Raw genomic sequence first — 17,921 nt, forward strand, 5'->3', positions numbered from 1 at the left:
CTTTCTAGTTTGCCGTCTTTCTATTAGTTAAGCCGTATGATCAAACGTATGATCATCCCCAAAAGGTGGAGACGCTTGGTCGTTCACGCGATCGGTCGTGTTTGCCGATTGGGGCATTCGTCGATGGGAGGAGCAATGGCGCTCCAACCCCATTGCAAGGAAAGCGTCGATCCTCGGTCAACCCCAATGCGCCGATCAAAACATCGAATAACAAAAAAAGAAAACACAACCTCCCCACAACAACTGAGGATCGCCTGTCACCGGAGCGGATCCCACCCCGAATGCGTGGATGGAGAGCGCTCCCCCCCCTTTAAGGGCTCGTGAGGGTGATTGTTGTGAAAGTGTGGCCGCCCTACTTACCAGGATACTGCCAGAGGGCGGGTGGCGTGCGGACGGCGTTTTGAACCGCCGCATTGGTCACGCCCATCGTAACCGCGTCCGGTGCGAGGGGTATCATGGTGGAGTTGGTGCCGGTGAAAAACATGTTCTGGCTTAGGCCGGGCGTTGCGCAGCCTGCGGAGCGCGAAACCGATCGCGTGTCACAGGTTGTGCGATGTGTTGGTGCGTGTGCCGGTTTGTTGCAGCGTTGCAGCAGTGGAAGGGTGTGGAGGAATTGCCGCGATGAATTGCGTTCGGAGTTGATGTATCGTTGCGCCGGTGCGCGGTGCGCATATATGAATGGGTCCCGCACGAAATGCATCATCGTCGTCATGATCGTTATGACCCGCGGCATAACGGACGCAGCGGCGGCGGTGGCGTGGAGAAGAAACAAAAGCAAAACAATTCAATGAATGATTGATCGATAATGAGGATTATGTGTGCGCTGGTGGTTAAGGGTGCGTGTTTAGAGCTCTTGGAGGAAGGGGCCTTTTTACATGCACATTTGGAACGATGAATGGCGAGGAATAATGGATGAAAAGTTTGAAAGCAGCAGCAAGAGGATGATTTGCTTCTCAAAACGATATTTATAACTACCACTACAGCTCTTGAAGAATTTATTCCAGCAGTTTCGTTAAGGAATTTGACACGTACCCAAATCAGCCGTCGTACCGACGGTACCATTCAGGGAGCCACCATTGGCGGCCGCGGCTGCTGCAGCCGCCAGCCCTAAGCCGTACCGATTCAGCTCCTTGCCTTGGTGCAGCTGGGGCGCGGGTGTGGCCGAACTTTCTTGCAGCCGCTGGCGGGCGACCGCGATGCCCACGGGAATGGAGGCTGAGGCCGATGAGGCTGCGGTCGTCACCGTGCCGGACTGGTGATGCGCTGCCGAATGTTGACTGTTGTTGGTGGCCGACGCTAGCCCGAGTTGTTCCATCGTGGTGGCGGCGACGGTGCTCGAGCCGGCGCTGGCGGCACCTCCGCCGCTGGTGCCGATGTTCGAACTGACGGCAGTACCACCGCTGCCACCCACGGTAACGTTGCTGATGATGGCGCTCGCGCTCGTCAGCAGGTTGCTTCTAGCGACGGCCGAGTTGTTGCTGGGGAAGTTTGGGGCACTGCCGGTGCCGTTGGTGCTACCGGCAGCCGTCAAGGCCTTCGGTGACGATGCTTCGATCTTTATGATGGCATTCAGGGCCGTCGTGTTGGTGGTCGCTTCGAAGCTGTTCGATGTCGTCACTTCCGACACCTGGCACGGTTCACGCTTGATCTGTAACGGAAGAGAGACAAACTTTTAATAATGCGCTCAGTACAAATTGGATTTTTTCAAAATACAAAATATTAATCTTCAAAGGTTGATCCATGAAAGCGACCTAATTTGTTAGTTGGTTTAAGTACTTTGCTGACTCTTCATTTCACGAGTACCATTCGAAACACATTCACCTCCCAAAATCCAATACCTTAGTGCTCCTCTCCCTTGTTTGGATACCATACACCGCAATGTTTGGATGGCCAAATAAATACAATCATTCGGTGAATCTTACATATTTAATGCGAAACAAACGGTACCGCGTGTGGGGTTAGTAGCAGAGGATAGCCGTTGGTGTGTCCACCACGAACAATGGCCGGGGTGGTGGATAACTTTCTTTCCGCGATCGTCACTACACCATTCGGGGTGTAGGGTGCTTTTTTTGTGATATGCATTCGTACCCAAGGGCTTATAAATAATTAATCAAAATCACCGTAGCCGGAAGACACGAATGCTGAACCGTTGTTCACTTTCAACAACTCCCAACCCAAACGGGTACAACAAACGTAAAGAAGCGTGATAAAAAACAAGGCACAACTTTAATCTTACAGTATCTAAAAGGTGGGTTTTTGTGTTGTGTCCAGGACAATCAAAATCAGCAACTCACCAGATACGAACTATCCTACTCTTACATGCTTCATGCCTAAAAGGTTTTTTTCGTTTGTTTCCTTTAGTAAAAGTGATAATATTATTGTGATTTCTTGCAGTTTGTGGAAAACAACAGCAAAAAAAACAGCATCATCCTTTTATACAATAACGGCACAAGCCACCGGAGGCACAAGTGCGATGTGCAATTTAAGAGCAAACAAAAAAGCACGAGAGCATTACACGAAAGATTGAATTAATCCGTCATGCTTTTAAAGTGCATTATCACCATTGGCTTTACGGTTGCCGGTTTAATGATCGTGAGATTCAGCTTACATTACAACATCACAGCCGTGCTGGCAACCAAAAGGGGGAAAGAAAAAAGCACAGCTGCTTCAAGATTTGAGATTACAGGTAAAATCATTTTTACCAGCTTTCAATGACTTTTTTTTTTGCAAACACAAAACACAAAAAAAAAACGTGAAATTAAAAATGAATTTCTGACGTTATACTACACCGCGGCACAAACATCACAGGTCACATTCGCCGAGGTTGCAATTGCACCGAAACGAAACGTTACAGCAGCAGCTGGCGTATGGGGATGTGATCACGATCCAATGTCAACGGCGCGGGGTTCATAATTTAGCACGCGGACCCCCTGCCACAAAGAGGACGGGCTGGAATAGTCAATGAGGCTTGAACATTCAGGGGGGAACCATAAAACCCGCTGGTGCGCAATTCTTCGCTTTGTTCCCTCGCTGCTCCTTCCACGGACGATGCGATGGAGCTATTCGAAGAACGCAATTAAAAAATTAACAACCAACCCATTCTCGGCGGTCAACCTTCTAGTCCGAAGGGGATGCACAAGACCGCACTGCGTCGGTCTCTCGGTGTGACCAAGGAGAAGCTATAGCATATATATGCAGCAAAGAGTGCATCATAAAAGTCCACGAATGGATGGAATACGGAATTGTACCAAAGCTCCGTGTGCCGAGGAAGTGCCGAGATTTTCCCCTTTTTCGTCGCTGTTACTAAGTGCTACACAGTGCTACAATCGAAATCGAAATGCCCTGGAATCGAAATGCTGAAGAGGGGTTTGGTTGAGGAGACGAAAAGACACCGACGAAGTGTCTTCAAGGCTGCTGGAGGAGTGGTGTCATCACAAACTCATGGGATGTAATGAATCGATGGTGGAATTAATTCGCGATTCTCAGGAACCGTTTGTCCAGTGTCCTATTCCCTCTCTCTCTCTTCGGTGCACCTTAACTTAATGCACTTTTTTTTTGGTGCTGTGGTTGCACTAGCTCACTGCAACTCTGGAATAGCGCGCAATGAATGACATGCATGTTTGCCCGGTTTGTAACGCATTTGGAACGGGAACTTCCACAAGAACAAACCTAAGATTTCAACTCCGTTGTGAATTTATAATTGCAATTGTTTCTACTTGGCCACCTTTTGTACACACGGTTGGTATGCCGAAGATCCCCAATCGGAGCGACAAAACGATGCACTAATAAATAAAACAACACACAAAAACACACGAGCACACATATATAGACAGTTTTGGGACAATTTCCTTAACGAGAGGCTCTGAGAATGGAAATAGCAAGCAGGAGCAGAAATATTTTCCTGCAGAACGATCCCACCATCTCGTCGCGCTTCTCGCACGGGACATTCATGTGTTTTTCTTAATGTGGCTTAAGGAAAACTGTAACTCTCGCTCTTTCGAACCCGAAAATGACATACGCGTGTGTACGAACGGAAGGGATGCAGACGTGGTGGTACACGGATGGTGCAGGGAAACAAATAAAACATACAAACATACATACAGAACAGAACGAGCAAGAACCCGAGCGAACATTAATTACATCTGTGGAGGCAGAATTCCAAGACCGTTTGTGATTTGCATTAAGTTTTGTAGTGAGATTTAAGAAAAACAACCTCTTGTCTTGTTTTGTTCACCTTTTCCTGCCGTCAATGTTGTATAATGTAGCTTCCAGCTAACGAAGAGAGAAATAATTTTAAGACACGGGAAACAGTATGAGGTGCGTTGCAACAGACACTTCTGTTGCAGAAGAACTCCACCACTGGAACTTAACATCCTGTAACTTATACGCTATTTGCCTAAATTGCATAAGACGTTAAGATGATAAGGTGCAATGTAGAAAAATGTTTGTAAAATTTATGAGACATTTTCGTCCACAAAAAATTTCGCTTGAAACTCGTCTGTCTACTGAGATGACAGACTCCCGGCACACACACACGGGAGACACTCCAAGGGTTTGCCAATTATGCTGAAGAATGATCGACAAAAGCAACACAAAAAAAAAAAAGAAAACAAATTGCGCCCCTTAAATGTGTTTACACTTACGTGAACAACGGTTTTGCTGTCCGTGTCACGGTGGACCGTGGCAGAGTCCTCAATCCGATCGACTCTTATCGAGCGTCGTTTCTTCGGAAGACGTTGCACCGCCCGCAGTGCGGCGGACTGCTGCTGTCCCGGTGGCTCGTGGGAAGCAGCTTCTACAACGGCCGCGCCCGAACGGGGTGGCGGTGGCGTCGGTGCTCGGTTCTCGTTGCCGTGACCGTTCGCTTTGGCGTGTGCCGAATGCAATGCTGCCCAACGGCGCCGTGGCCTATGATTGACGGCTTCGCTCGATGGCGCGGTGGTGGGTTCACTGTGGGTCGGTGTGGTGATGGCGTCGTTGTATGCGGCCGTTTCACACTGCTGCCGCTCACCGGTGGCCGGTTGCTGGGCGCCCGTGAGTTCCGGCGCTGGTGTCGCTTCAAGGTGGCGCTGGTCCGGGCCGGAAGCCGGTTGCCGGGGAGTGTGTGACGTCTGCAGAAGCCCGGCAGGCGATCGATCATCGATAACGGTCGACGCCGTGACCGGGACCGGGTGGCCCGTTTCGAGCAGCAGCGAGTGTAGCTTGCGCTTCAGCTTGCCGTACTCGTAGTACGGTGGCGTTGTGGTGGGCGAGGTCGGACTCAGGAGAGCCGTCGAATCGAAACGCGTCTCGAAGGTGGACGACCGTTCCGAATGCTCCCGCCGGTGGAGCTTCGCATCGTCGATGGGTGGAAGGTGAAGTTTAGGCTTGCAACCGTCCGGGCCAAGCGACGCCCGCCACTGTTCGTGGCGATGAAACTCACGCTCGATGCAGTAGCTGCGAAGGAACGCGTCGTAATGGTTGCCGTTCTCGTCTGCCTTCAATGGGCGGTACGACTGGTGAAGCAGGTCACCAACTGGCAATCGTTCGCCGGAACAAGCGCTCTCTGGAGAATTGAGTGCGAAGCTGCCGGTGGTGGTGTTGGTACCGCCGGTTGGCAGAAATGAGTTCGATGGTACCTGCATTGAGAACAAGTGCGAACACATATGACAGCGGCGAATGTCATTTGTTTGTTTGTTTTTGGTTTTTGTTGGAAAATTCGAATTTGCGCCACAGAAAAAAAAACAGTAAATTCGAAAGCAAATTAAGGACAAAACTGAGAACGATGCACACACGCACGCACACACACACGTGCACACAGAAACGAACACATAAATGAAAAGTAAAAAACACCCTTTAGCAACGGATGAATGAAGATGAAGCGAATTGAGGAATGCAACGGAAAAGCCAATGAGAGTTCATGATCCTCATGAACATCCCGAGTTCATGATCCTCATGAACATCCTTTTTAAACAGATAAATTCATTTAGCGATAGCGATATGTACAATGCTCCTCCCGATGGGTAACACATGCTGGTAAACACAACATGGCCGAATTATGCTTGTGGGCAGCAATGTTTTGATTTACACAAACTGTCCCCTATGTCGAAATGGTAATAATAATCCATCTTTTATCTATTTACCAGCATATTTTCCCCGACAATCTATGGCTTGGAGAGTAATTGGAAATATATGAAACGACACATCAAAATTTTCAGAACCACCCCCCCCCAGACGATGCATTTATCTTTTTTTGTTTGAAGAATGGATGAATGTAGTGTGTATTATTGGTACAATAAAAAAAAGCAGACATACACAGAACCAGTATACAAACATGTAGTAAAATTGGAATCGGAACCTCTAGCCATGGCCACATTAAACATCCGATTGGAATTATTTTTGTGTGCGATAAGTTTAGCATATGTAGCTGTACTGAACTATTGTACGACGTTTGAAACCATTTTAAACACGTGGAAATCTAACAGAAACACGCTGTGTGCAAACGAAAGCTTTGAGGAGAACTCCTGTAGAATGTGATGCAAAACGGTCCATCCTACCTGTATCTGCAATGGTTCTATGTGGCCGTGCTCCCACCGTCCGATGCAGGTTTCGGTTTTCTTCGCGACCGCTGTTGTGCCATTGATGAAATCGGTTTGCGACTGCACGAAGATGCTGCTGTTAGCCTAAAGAGTGGGTGAAGAGCAAGCACAGCAAGAGGTTAGAGAATGTTAGTACGGCGGACGGTTTCTCATGTGCGACAGGACAGGACAGGTTCACGTTGAGCGCGGTGTTAAGCATCGGGAACGGGTTCTTATGTTTTAACACCCTATGTCACCCCCCACAATCAACCACAAACCCGCCTTCAGCCCTGAACAGCACGCTGTAAATATTTTGTCAGCAGACATTCTGCAGATAGATGTAGTCGAGTGGATCTCGCTTGCTGTGGGGAAGCTTTCGGCAGAAGGTACCCCAAAACAAGAAGTCAAATAGGCCGTGGCAAACATGGGGCGCACTTTCTTTGCGCGCGCGAAGGAAGAAGTCGTTTCCACAGCTCATCAATAACGTGGCCCCGTGTCGGGTGGTGGTGGTTGTGCGTATATAACGCAAGAGAGAAGGAGTGCGGAAGCACCGAACAATGTGTGCGTTCCGCTTCGACACCACGTCGAGAGTCTCTGTCCAAACGTGATCGAAACCGTGGCAAGAGCCGGGCTTTGATTAATGACACTTTTCCTTTTCTTACCTAACGGGGTGGGAATTCGGGCAGGGGGGTTGAAGAAGAAGAAGAAGAAGAAGAAGGTCGGGTGGTTCAGTGATAGTGACAAGCGCATGAACCAGGAACGAGAAGAGAAAAAAAAATGTTAAAGGAAGGAAAACAAAACAAAATAAAAACCCAACAACACAATCGTCACGCCAGCAGGGTTTTCTCTCTCTTAACCAAACCGAACATCACCACCCATATTCTCATCGATCTTGCGGGCGCGATGATGCTTTTTCGTGTGGCCCAAGTATGGAAACATGGGACGCGCGTGCAAAGCCATGATTGACGTGCGAAACTCCACGGGATGTCCGTTAATTTTTCCCCCCACCCTGCGGGGCGGGCGAATTTCCTCCAAAAAGTTCTGGCCAGTTAAACTCCAAACAAGACTCCCTCACAGATGCCTTTTCTCTATCTCTCTCTCTTTCGTTGCGTATGAATGTGCGTTGGAGCAGAATAATGTGTTCCTAATTAAATTTGTTTATGCGACCACTGTCACCAGGCCACTAAACTTACCTGGCTGAAGGATAGGGCTGCTCCGGTGGTGCTGTGAAAATTTTTGGCCACAAGCTCCAATGGAGAGCAGGGCAGAAATGGTGAGCTGGCGGGCGGTGTATTATATCCTCCGGCGGCAAAAAGTGATTCGGTCACTGGAAATAAAAAGATATAAAAATGGTTTCATTAGACCCGCGTGAGGTTGTGTATTGGATAGGGGGGTTTGGGATGCCTAGGGGCAATATATTTCAATAAACATTTGAATTAACTGTCTCGGGTTTCCGCAAAATCGTTGTCTCGCAAGCAACAAACACTCAGCGCAAACAAAAGCCCAATAAAGCATCCATAGGTTCGGCAAGACAGAAAGCGGGACGAAGATGCATAAGCTTAAGGAATTGAAAAGCAGCCCCACAATGAGAGGCCCAATTTTGCAGGAAGCGAAGTGAAAAAGAAAATTCCAATGCCAAAGCCACACACATCAGCAGAATCTGCGCGGTCGTTCTTTCACAAGCCTGACACACGGGGGTTGGCTAGTCATGTGGTCGACCCGGTTTGCGAAAGGGATTTGCTGGAAATCCGATGGGCACACGGGCATCAGCAGCATCAGCAGCAGCAACCCAACCCGAGAACCTGGGCAATGAATGCATGTCACGGACTACAACATGCCGCGATATGTGCCCGTGTGTGCCGTACGGACCCGAAACCTAAACCCGTCTACCGAACAACGATGGATGGCGTTAGAAAGGCTAGAGCGCACCGCAGTTCCACCGTGGTAGACGATAAAATAAATGAACGAACGGTGGTCCTCCCCTGTAAAGAAGCGGAATGGCAAAAAAGGGCAGCTCGAAAACGAACGGAACGAGATGGAGATAAGACGAACCTTCCTTTTTTTTTGCGAACCGTTGCGCTGTGGCGTGCCGGGGCTTATATGGGAAGGGATCTTTTTTTTTCTGGTGGATATGTGGCTTTTGGGTAGCTCCGGACCACGGTTGTGAGAGCTTTTGCAAAGGACACTTACATAAGCGAGCGAATGTTCATCCGTTCATTCATGGAGTTTGAGAGTTCGTGCCTGTTTCAAGGGTAACAAGAAGTTGGGCCCTATTTTATTCGTTTGATGATGATGATGATGATGATGATGATGGGGGAAAAGCACACCACCATTCGTACTCGAGAGCCTTTTTATGAGGTTTTCAAAAGATACAGAGAATCATCCCAAATTCCAGCATTCGGGGTCAGTATTACTGCTTTCCAGTCATTAGATTTGTTTCATCCTGACTTCCACGCAAAATAACGATGTCCTCAGCATCGAGAAGAGAGTACAAATTAAATGTTTGGATTTATTTGAAAAATTACATGCAATATCTCAATTATGGCACGTTATAGCAACACAAAACTTAATCACAAATAAGGAATTGGCCATTGCCAATGCTTTTTAAAACTTCCAGTCGCTACGGAGGCTGGCACACACTGTTCCAAACACATCGTAAATAAGCAGCTAAACGTTCGCTATTCCGCGGCGAAGGCTTTTCGGCGAAGAAGAGGGCCCGGGGACATCGGAATCCTACACGGGATTTACGGTGTAGCGAGCTTGTTTGAGATTGCTGCCGATGTCGACTGTGTAGTGATAATTTATAACGAACTGCAAATAGTTGCTGCTCCGGCTCCGCGGCAGCTGCAGAAGCTTGGTCAAGCTGGTCGGCGAAGGGAACCAGCACCCGTGTAGGGGAGGGGTGCATAGATTAAGCGCCACCACTCGAGAGTTCTGGTGGTGCTCTGGAGCGGTGCTAACTCCGCAACCACTCCTTCAATTCCCCCATCCATTGGCCAAGGAGTTTGCTCGAAGTTTGCTCCAGTGTATTGGGCTGGAGGTGATTTACAGCCCCGAGTTCCCCGACACACATGTATTGCATTTTGGAGGGGTGAAGTAAGGGCAAAGTCGCAGTACTTAGCTGTATGTGTACGTATTGCTCCCACATTACACACGGAAACATTGGAACACGGTTACACCGGTAAAGAAACAAGACGAAATGGGACATAGTCGCTAGAGGGATGTTGTTGTCAAAATTTTCGATTAGCATTCTGTTGCCGTTGGTGCTCTGTTGGTACTTCCACCAGCCTGTTTTTTTTTTGTTGCTGTTACTCCTACCACCGTGGAGTTATACAAAGTTACCTCTCCCCCAAGGGTGGCTTAGGCATTCCGGGCGCGCACAATTTCACCTTCACTGGTCGGAAACTTGAAATCGCCCATCGAGTACACCCGGGGTTGTTAAATGGGAAAGTTTTACCGCTTGACCGGTTGTTTCTGGCTTTCATTAATCTTTCCAGCGTGGAGGCTGGAAACTTGCGTGCGGGAAACGACGCTTGGCGCTGTGCATCTGCAACGCGCAGAGCGTAGAGGGAGGTGGTTTTACGCCGGGGTTGACCAAAGTAAACCAATAAATTCCCGGTTGCGTTTGACAGGAGTGCTGCTGGGGATTGGTGGGCATTTTTCGGTTGTTGTGAGAACCGGAACTAAGAAAATCTCATTTATGATCGCAGCAGTTTAGAACGGGGGGTGCGTTTCGTCATTCGCAAGAAATGGGCAGGAATGCAGTGGGTGTAGAATGTAATGGGAATTGTAAGGTGATCTCACTCACCGTTTCGCCAATAGAACAGGTTTGACGGGGGGCATAGAGCTCCGACCACGTTACACAACAGAGCTAGTGGATACCATTCTTATATCCCGGGGTTGAGTCGTTTAAATCGGATGCAAATGCCAGAGCCTTGCTTTAAAGTAGTCGAACATATTTTAAAAATTCCTCCAAAATCTTCCACCAACGTGCTTCCAAGCACAATATCTTTAGCTAGCTATCCGATGTCAACAGAATCAAGATTATGGCAAGAAAGTGTACAGAAATATGCAAACGAGATACTGCATTTGCGACTTGCGTCTTGCAAGGAATCGAACGAAATTCTTTCCGAGCTGAGTTACGCCATCGACACACGACAGCAGAACATCCAAAGAAGACGTATACTCTTATACCTTTTGACGTTGTCAAGCAGGAGCAGAAGCTAACGTGACAGGACCGAAAGCCTTTCAAAACAGGAAAAAAAGATGTGTCGAGTTTTCTTTTGCCTAACTTTATATCGGGTTTCGACTACAGCCGACAGACAGCTCCTCAGACGTTACAAAATTCTGCGTCGAAACTTATAATAATAGCACCGGCTAGGGCTAGTGGGAGCTGGTGGACATGAAAAGGATTTTGACGTGACACATAGCTCTGGATGGACAAATTCCAGTTGCTAACATCATGTCGTAGGCTTGACCAGCATACCATCCAGCGATTCGGCTCCATCCCTGAGCATTTCGAGCAGTGTGAAGCGAAATTGAAAATGAGATACTGTTAAGACACTGTTCGGCCAGCAGACAACACGGGGCGAAGATGAAGACAAGCTAGCTTGCCGGTAGATTGGACTACTCACACACTCGCATGGTGGTTCGAATTTTACGACACCTTCTCGAGACGATCGCCTCCTTCTTAGAATTTCTTGTAGAACCCATAGATCTCTCCCGCTTCTTCGGTTCCCTCCAAACCTCCCTTTCTTCGCTTTATCGTAGCTCCCGGAAATTTTGTTTATCTTGAGATACTGCCGGACCTGCCGGACGCACTCGACACAACTCGACTCGGAACAGCAGCCTCCGGTGCGGGAAGTGAAACCGATGGACCTATCAGTTACCGACTACACACATATAAGCGCTGAACAATACCGGTTAGCCGGTTACGAGTAAGAACAATAAAAATTTTAGTTTCCAGATAAAGAAACAAGCTTCTGCTTGTTTGGTCGAGAGCTATGGGTCTGAAGAAGCCATGTGACAACACAACACGTCCACCACCAAACGGTTTCGGTGCCGTGCCTGCATGATGAGACAGTCCGGGACACAAGGTGAGCTGATTGTTCCGGGACACCACCCTTATCAACGGAGCATGCTTTCTGACCGATAGCTCAATGCAAATTCAACACACCGGGCCGTCGTCCCAGGTCGGCCTATCTTCCGCCGTGTTTAATATGTGTTGTTACTCCGGGATTGAACCGGGTTTGGGCGAAGGAGACTGTCGCCGAAGACGACGGTGTGTCTTGTGGGAAGTTTGTTTATTTTCGTAAATGTCTAACGTCGGTCGCCCCGTCGGCCGACTTATAATAAATCTTTACTCCCTTTTGCGGACAAAATGGGCGTTATAGAGAAAACTATTTCTTCGTGTGGAATGATAAGGGGGGATGGTGGTTGTCCGGGGGTCTTCCACTATGGGAGTGCGGTCAAAGGTTTGTTTTTGTCAGCTCGGTCCTGTAGATAATAATTTTAAGCTCCATCCAAAACCGCAAGATTATGTCGCATGTACATTGAGTCGTTTTCGGACGATCAGCAGTAGGGGAGCAGAACTCAGCGGACCGAACTTCTTGTGCTAACGACCGATCCTTTTCACGTTCTGAAAATATAAGGTTGTGATTGAAGACTAACAAACCAAGATAGCGCAGCAAGAAGCAAGTTCTTTTAAAGGAAAATTATAATCAAAACACTAAACTCAATGGGAAAGGAACATGTTCAGTGGAATGTCGAGAAGAAAATATTGATATTTCATTACAAGAATCAATTCCTTCGTGAACGTTTCCTATACATCCCTGTTACTGATTTTAGGTTCTCTAATTTCTAACACTGAAAACGTTCTTGTTATTTAAAGAAAACGTTTGTTATCTAAAGAAAGAACAGGAAGAATTTTATTTAACTATCTTATAAAATTGGTGCTGCTAAATTGTTTTTTTTTTTTTTAATAAAGAGAAAACCGGACCAAAACGTTCGAAGCCACGCGTGTTAGAAAGTTAAACATCAAAGAAAATGGAATTAAAAAAGTAGAAAATTGAAAATGAAAAAAAAAAACATCAAACCAGCTGAATAAGATAAAAAAAGGGTACCGAAATAACGCCCTCCGAACAAAAAAAAAAAAGAAAAAGGTAGCGAAAGGACTTGGTTCAAGATTGACGGCATGCGATAAGAGGATAAAAGATTGCCCCCTGCTGGAAGATAGATGCCAGGTTGATAGATTCCACTGGTTCTACCTCATGCCTTCGTCTTGTTTCGTCTCTCTCTCTCTCTATCCACTTTTATCAATGTCGTTACATCGTCGTTCCTATCAGGTTCCTTCAATTCCGCCAAACGAAAGGGGAGCACCAAAATAGACATTAAAACTTTGCACGTACCGCGCCATTTATCGATGAAAGAACCTTTCATCCATCAAGCAGCGGGACTGTGTGTTTCGTGAAATTAAGGACGAGTTACCATGGATATTTTGGGCGTTTGGACAAAGTTTGTTGCTTTACCCCGAAAGGTCATAAATTACCATCGATTGCACCGACTCGTCGCAGGTCCGGATTGCGATGGATCCCGGGCACAAGTTTGTTGCACCAGCAAAAAGGTGGTAGTAACTCCCAAAACTGGCTTTGGCTTTCCAGCTGGGCGTGGAGAGGCCTAGAGAATCAAGCCTACTAGCGTGTAACTACGTACGACGACGAATAGTCTCGAACTCGAAGGAAAGCCTCGTAAGGGTTCGTTCCGCTAATGGCTTTCGTAATTACCGTACAACTCAATTTGAGTCCGGAAAATTTATTGGAAACTCTCCTGAATTTGTGATCCTGCTGCTTGGTGGTGTACCGCTGCACCGCTGGGATGCAGGCCCGCGTGGTACGCCCGCCCTTTTCGTTCGGCTTGTAGTTCCGGTTGTTGATTCTGTTGACTCTGCCGTTCCGTTATAATTAAGGCAGTCCGCCGTTCGAAATCCTACCTGCATTTCGGTTCAGCGGTGCGTAGCGGGAATCGCTCGCCGATAATCAAGAAAGTTCTACATACGAGGCCAGCCATATCTCCCCACCCTGGGGGGTTGGATTCTTGCACCGAAAGCGCGAGAGCTTATTTATGACCGGACGAAAAGGATGCCAACACCACACGAGAGGATGTTTTTTTTTTACTTCCCGCGTCGATGATGTCGTCGAACACATCATGCCAAAAACATGTCGGGACGGGGGCATGTTTATGGGCGCACTAATTCAATAAATTATGCAGGGTTTGCAAACAGAATACGTTAACATTTAGAGCGGGGCCTGTTTTTTTTTTGGTTCGCTCCATTCAAACTTGTTGTTCTTCTGCATTCTAAGTGTGATACTATATCTATTTGGTAAATATCAAGCCATGTTGTTGCCAACTTGCTTCATCACCCGATAAGTGGCGAAGACGCGGTCCGTCGAACGATGATGAGTTAATTGCTGGGGTGTCCTGAAAGCGACGATGCCAAACATTATGAGCCCGTCGTAAAGAGTAAGCTGGAAGATGGTCGATAAAAGATGTTTGGTGTAGAAAACCTCACCATTTTTTCGATGACGATTAATGATTCCGACGCTTTCATAATCAAATGCTTGCTTCCATCAACGGTTCGATCGATCGAACTTTCGTCGAAACTGCATATGACACATGCCAGGCAGTGTGTCACTCACAACTGGGTTGGTCATTTTTAGCATGCGGCAAGCGCATCGCACATCGTACGGCGGCCTTTAACTGTAGTTAAGCGTCTTGTCGACCGTCATTCCGTTTACCGCACGGCGCTGTTTTGTGGCCATGAATAATCCAACAGGAAATTCCATTCGTCTACGCTCGTTGGCGGCTTATCGGCTGATTTATTAATCGTAAAATGGGAACTTCACTCGTAAACTTGGACTAGGACTAACACACACACACTGTGCCAGCGCATGTCAATTAGAGGCAGCAGCGGCTAGTATACGAACTTTGGGATTTTTTTTTCGTGTGTGGTTTTCTTCCTTTTTTTCCCCTTCCCGGTTGTTCACTCGCCCCCGTCTTCCAATCGGTCAGTCGTAAACACCTTCACCGCGGTAAAGGCCTACGCGCAGCGCGCATTGCGCGCCCGAGAGTTGCATTTTGGGCGGTTGTGCGCGCTGTTTAATGTCTTAACGTTGCGTTTGTCCAGCCCGGGGGGGGGGGTTTGTGTGTTATTTGTGGTAAAGGTTTTAACTAACGCGCGCGCGAAGGTACGCATGCGAAGGGTAAAAACTCACTATAACGACTAAACATTACATTTTCTCTCCCCGGTCCGAGGAGGGTGTTCTTTTTTTTTACGAGCGCGGCGGTGATGTCTGCGACTTGCGTCAATAAAGTGCGGCCATACGGGAGCGGATAACACGCGTAAACATAACTCGGGTCTCGCTCGGTTGGAGCACACACACACACGCCATTTGGTGGTGCGCGGTGGTCTGAGAATCTTACCCAGTACATTAGCTAACTGCCCTGCTGATGGGGGATGATGTGAGGCGATAGAGACATTAGGCTGGATTTCGAAGCAAGAAGAACACATTTGAATGTGCCGGATATAATTGAATGGCCACGGGGGGAAGAGAAAAAAAAACAGACAAAATCTACCAGGGCCAGGCGTATTACGACGGATCGTTATTGTTCTACGAAATGATTCACGATTAATCTTATCATCGGCTTAGAAACCCCCCTCCCAGCAGCAAAACAACAAGTACAAATGAAGCACGCAACACGCAAATCAATACCCACCACCACCACCCAAACGTGATGGAGACGTGAAAAATACTAAGGAATTGTAACGAAACAAGCTGATTCTGAGCTATTCGTTCGCACTCGCTCCTTCTTTCTGTAATTCGATTGCAGTTTGTTGTCCCAATTGATGGGTATCCACCCTCGGGCCGAGAAAATTGATCCATTCTTTTAGGTGGAGGATACTAATAGCATCATAATGCCTAAACGTTGCAGCTTAAATGCTTCAGATTAGTGTCAGACCCCGAGGGGAAGTCCGCACCGATATCCCATCCGACACTCACATCACAAGTGAATCCAAGATGATGGAAAACAATCAATATCACTTTCGACTGACGATTCGATTTGCTGTACCATCGTACAGGCTACGTTATTTTTCCCAGCAGATAGGGACAGCAATATGTACGAATTAATACGACACACCGTTGCATCGCGGGCGGGGTGGGCGCAACAAAAATGTTCCATAAATCACAAACAAACGAAACAAACGAAGCAACGCAACACTGCCGAAATGCGATGATCTCGCGGACTGTGTCTCGCGACGATCATCAATGCCCCGACATTCAATGTGATTAATGAGAAGTCATCGCTTAATCCCTCATTAATTTTATTTTCAGCCACCAAATATGCGCCCGGGTGAAAACGGTGGTGAGCCGATCTCGTTCCCAACTCGCACGCACGAACGCGAATGCAGAAATAAATGCGCATAAAGCGATGATAAAAAGGCAGCAACGAAGGAGAAAGTACCAGTGGGAAGTAAAGATAGTCAAGAACGTTTTTGTGAATGGAGAAAAAGCTTATCTGCTCACATTTCTAGCCAGCACAAACGGCTCGCACAACAATTGATATTCGCGGGATCAACTTTGACTTCCAATATTCGATTTGTTCTTCTTGCCGCGCCGTTGGTGTTCTTTCCTCCTTTGGCACGAGAGCGTTGGGGGCACAATTCGTTGCAGTAGTAGTGGCCGCCCTACGCCCGGTTATAGAGAGCCCAGGGAAGCCGATTTGCGAACGATAAAAGTGCTTCCACTACCACGGACCGCGGGGGCGCCATCATCATTATTCATAATTATTTCCTCCGAGGCAGTCGTCTTCTGGTGCACCCCCTCAGTATTTCAGTATCGGTGTGTATATGGATATGGTTTTTTTTTCGGTTGGAGTTACCTTACCATACTTAGTCCTAGCGTGTAGCTTCCGCCCAGCAGCAGCAGTTGAATAAGTTTAGCTTTATCCCACTTGGAAAGCAATGGAGGGCTCTAAATGGATCTAACGTACACCCTCGCGCCCAGCAAACTGACAATGAGTCGATTGAATCCGACTCTTGCCATTGGAGGCCATGGACTCGTTATGTGCCGAAGAGTGGCGTTGGGCGATAGGGAACAAAAAATCCACCCGGTGCCTTCTAATGTGCCTCCTCTCCACCCCTCCCAAACAGGGTCGGAAATGGTTGAAGGCGCGGAAACGATTCATTAGGCACACACACACGCGAAGGGTAAATATACAGGGTGTGTAAGTAGCGGCGACTGCACAAACTATTTGCAAAATCGATTGAATCGTTTCTGGCTGATTGGAAGCTGTTTAATGGCGTCCCGGGAGCCGCACAACGGTAGCTCGGTGGTGGCTTATCCTGGTCGAAACGAAAGATTCTGGCGTGCTGTAATCAACACAGAGCTTGGGCACTGGACGCGGAGATTAGCCATTAGACAGATGCGAGATGATGATGCTGCAGGGGTTGGTACGATGAGAGTACGTGAGCGCAAAGCGACTGAACCGATCAGCGCCATCGTCCCCAACGTAACGCAATGCGGAACGGAACGTTGGAACCCAGTCCCGCATAACAATAGCATTAATAATTAGAGACTATATAAATAATTAGCCCAGTCCCCCCTCCCCGTTCGGGCCGGGCAAACGCGAACCCTGTCATGTCGAGTCTTCCGTCCGTTCAGTCAGCGAACCAACCTGGTGGGGCGGCCCTGGCAGGGCCCACAGATTGCTGCTTTCGATTCCTCGTTGCCACAGAGTGCGGACGGACGGACGGCAAGAGTAATAATTATGATTATTTTGCTACATTATCTAAGGTACCGCCGCGCATCGGCCCAACATCTTCCTCTAATGGGAGTTGGGAAAAGGGCCAGAGCCTTTGGGCCGGGAGAACTCTGGGCAAACCACAGAAACAACACCCCCCCGTGTACTCATGTTTTTTGGAATGATCTGCAATCGTGGGGCTGCTGAGAACGGTCCCGCGAGTTCGCGAGGTTTGCAGTTTATGAATAAATGAAACACTTTGAAACGACTCCCGTCCGTCCCCGTTTCTCACGGACTCAAACTGGGGATGCATTTTCTGTTGTTCCCGATACGGTGGCCGGTGTGGATCCGTCCAACAAAGACGAGGTGGTGGTGTATCGAACCGATGGCGCGGGGAGATGCATCGGAAATTAGCCGGTGCCGTTTCCGCCCCGAGAGAGTGAGTGGCCCCGTGAAGATATCGGTCCGCTCTCAGTGAAAGCATAATTCAAGCTCAATTTGCATACAATTAAATAGCTTAACATGTAAACAATGTGTCTTGTGCGGACACACAACACGGGGGGAGGG

At 48.0% G+C, this 17,921-nt stretch overlaps 1 protein-coding gene across 1 annotated transcript in view; it reads right to left on the reverse strand.

Moving 5' to 3' along the window:
• LOC128310693 (protein winged eye) overlaps positions 1-17,921 on the reverse strand; it is a 63,902-nt gene that overhangs the window by 22,705 nt on the left and 23,276 nt on the right. Inside the window, exons 2-6 of the mRNA XM_053047395.1 lie at positions 7,751-7,884; positions 6,537-6,662; positions 4,644-5,618; positions 1,033-1,648; positions 361-513 (exon numbers count right to left, since the gene is read on the reverse strand). Of these exons, the coding sequence (XP_052903355.1) occupies positions 361-513; positions 1,033-1,648; positions 4,644-5,618; positions 6,537-6,662; positions 7,751-7,884 (2,004 nt within the window). The remainder of the gene's footprint in view (positions 1-360; positions 514-1,032; positions 1,649-4,643; positions 5,619-6,536; positions 6,663-7,750; positions 7,885-17,921) is intronic.

Source organism: Anopheles moucheti, chromosome 2, assembly GCF_943734755.1.
Source record: "Anopheles moucheti chromosome 2, idAnoMoucSN_F20_07, whole genome shotgun sequence".
Classification (NCBI taxonomy): domain Eukaryota; kingdom Metazoa; phylum Arthropoda; class Insecta; order Diptera; family Culicidae; genus Anopheles; species Anopheles moucheti.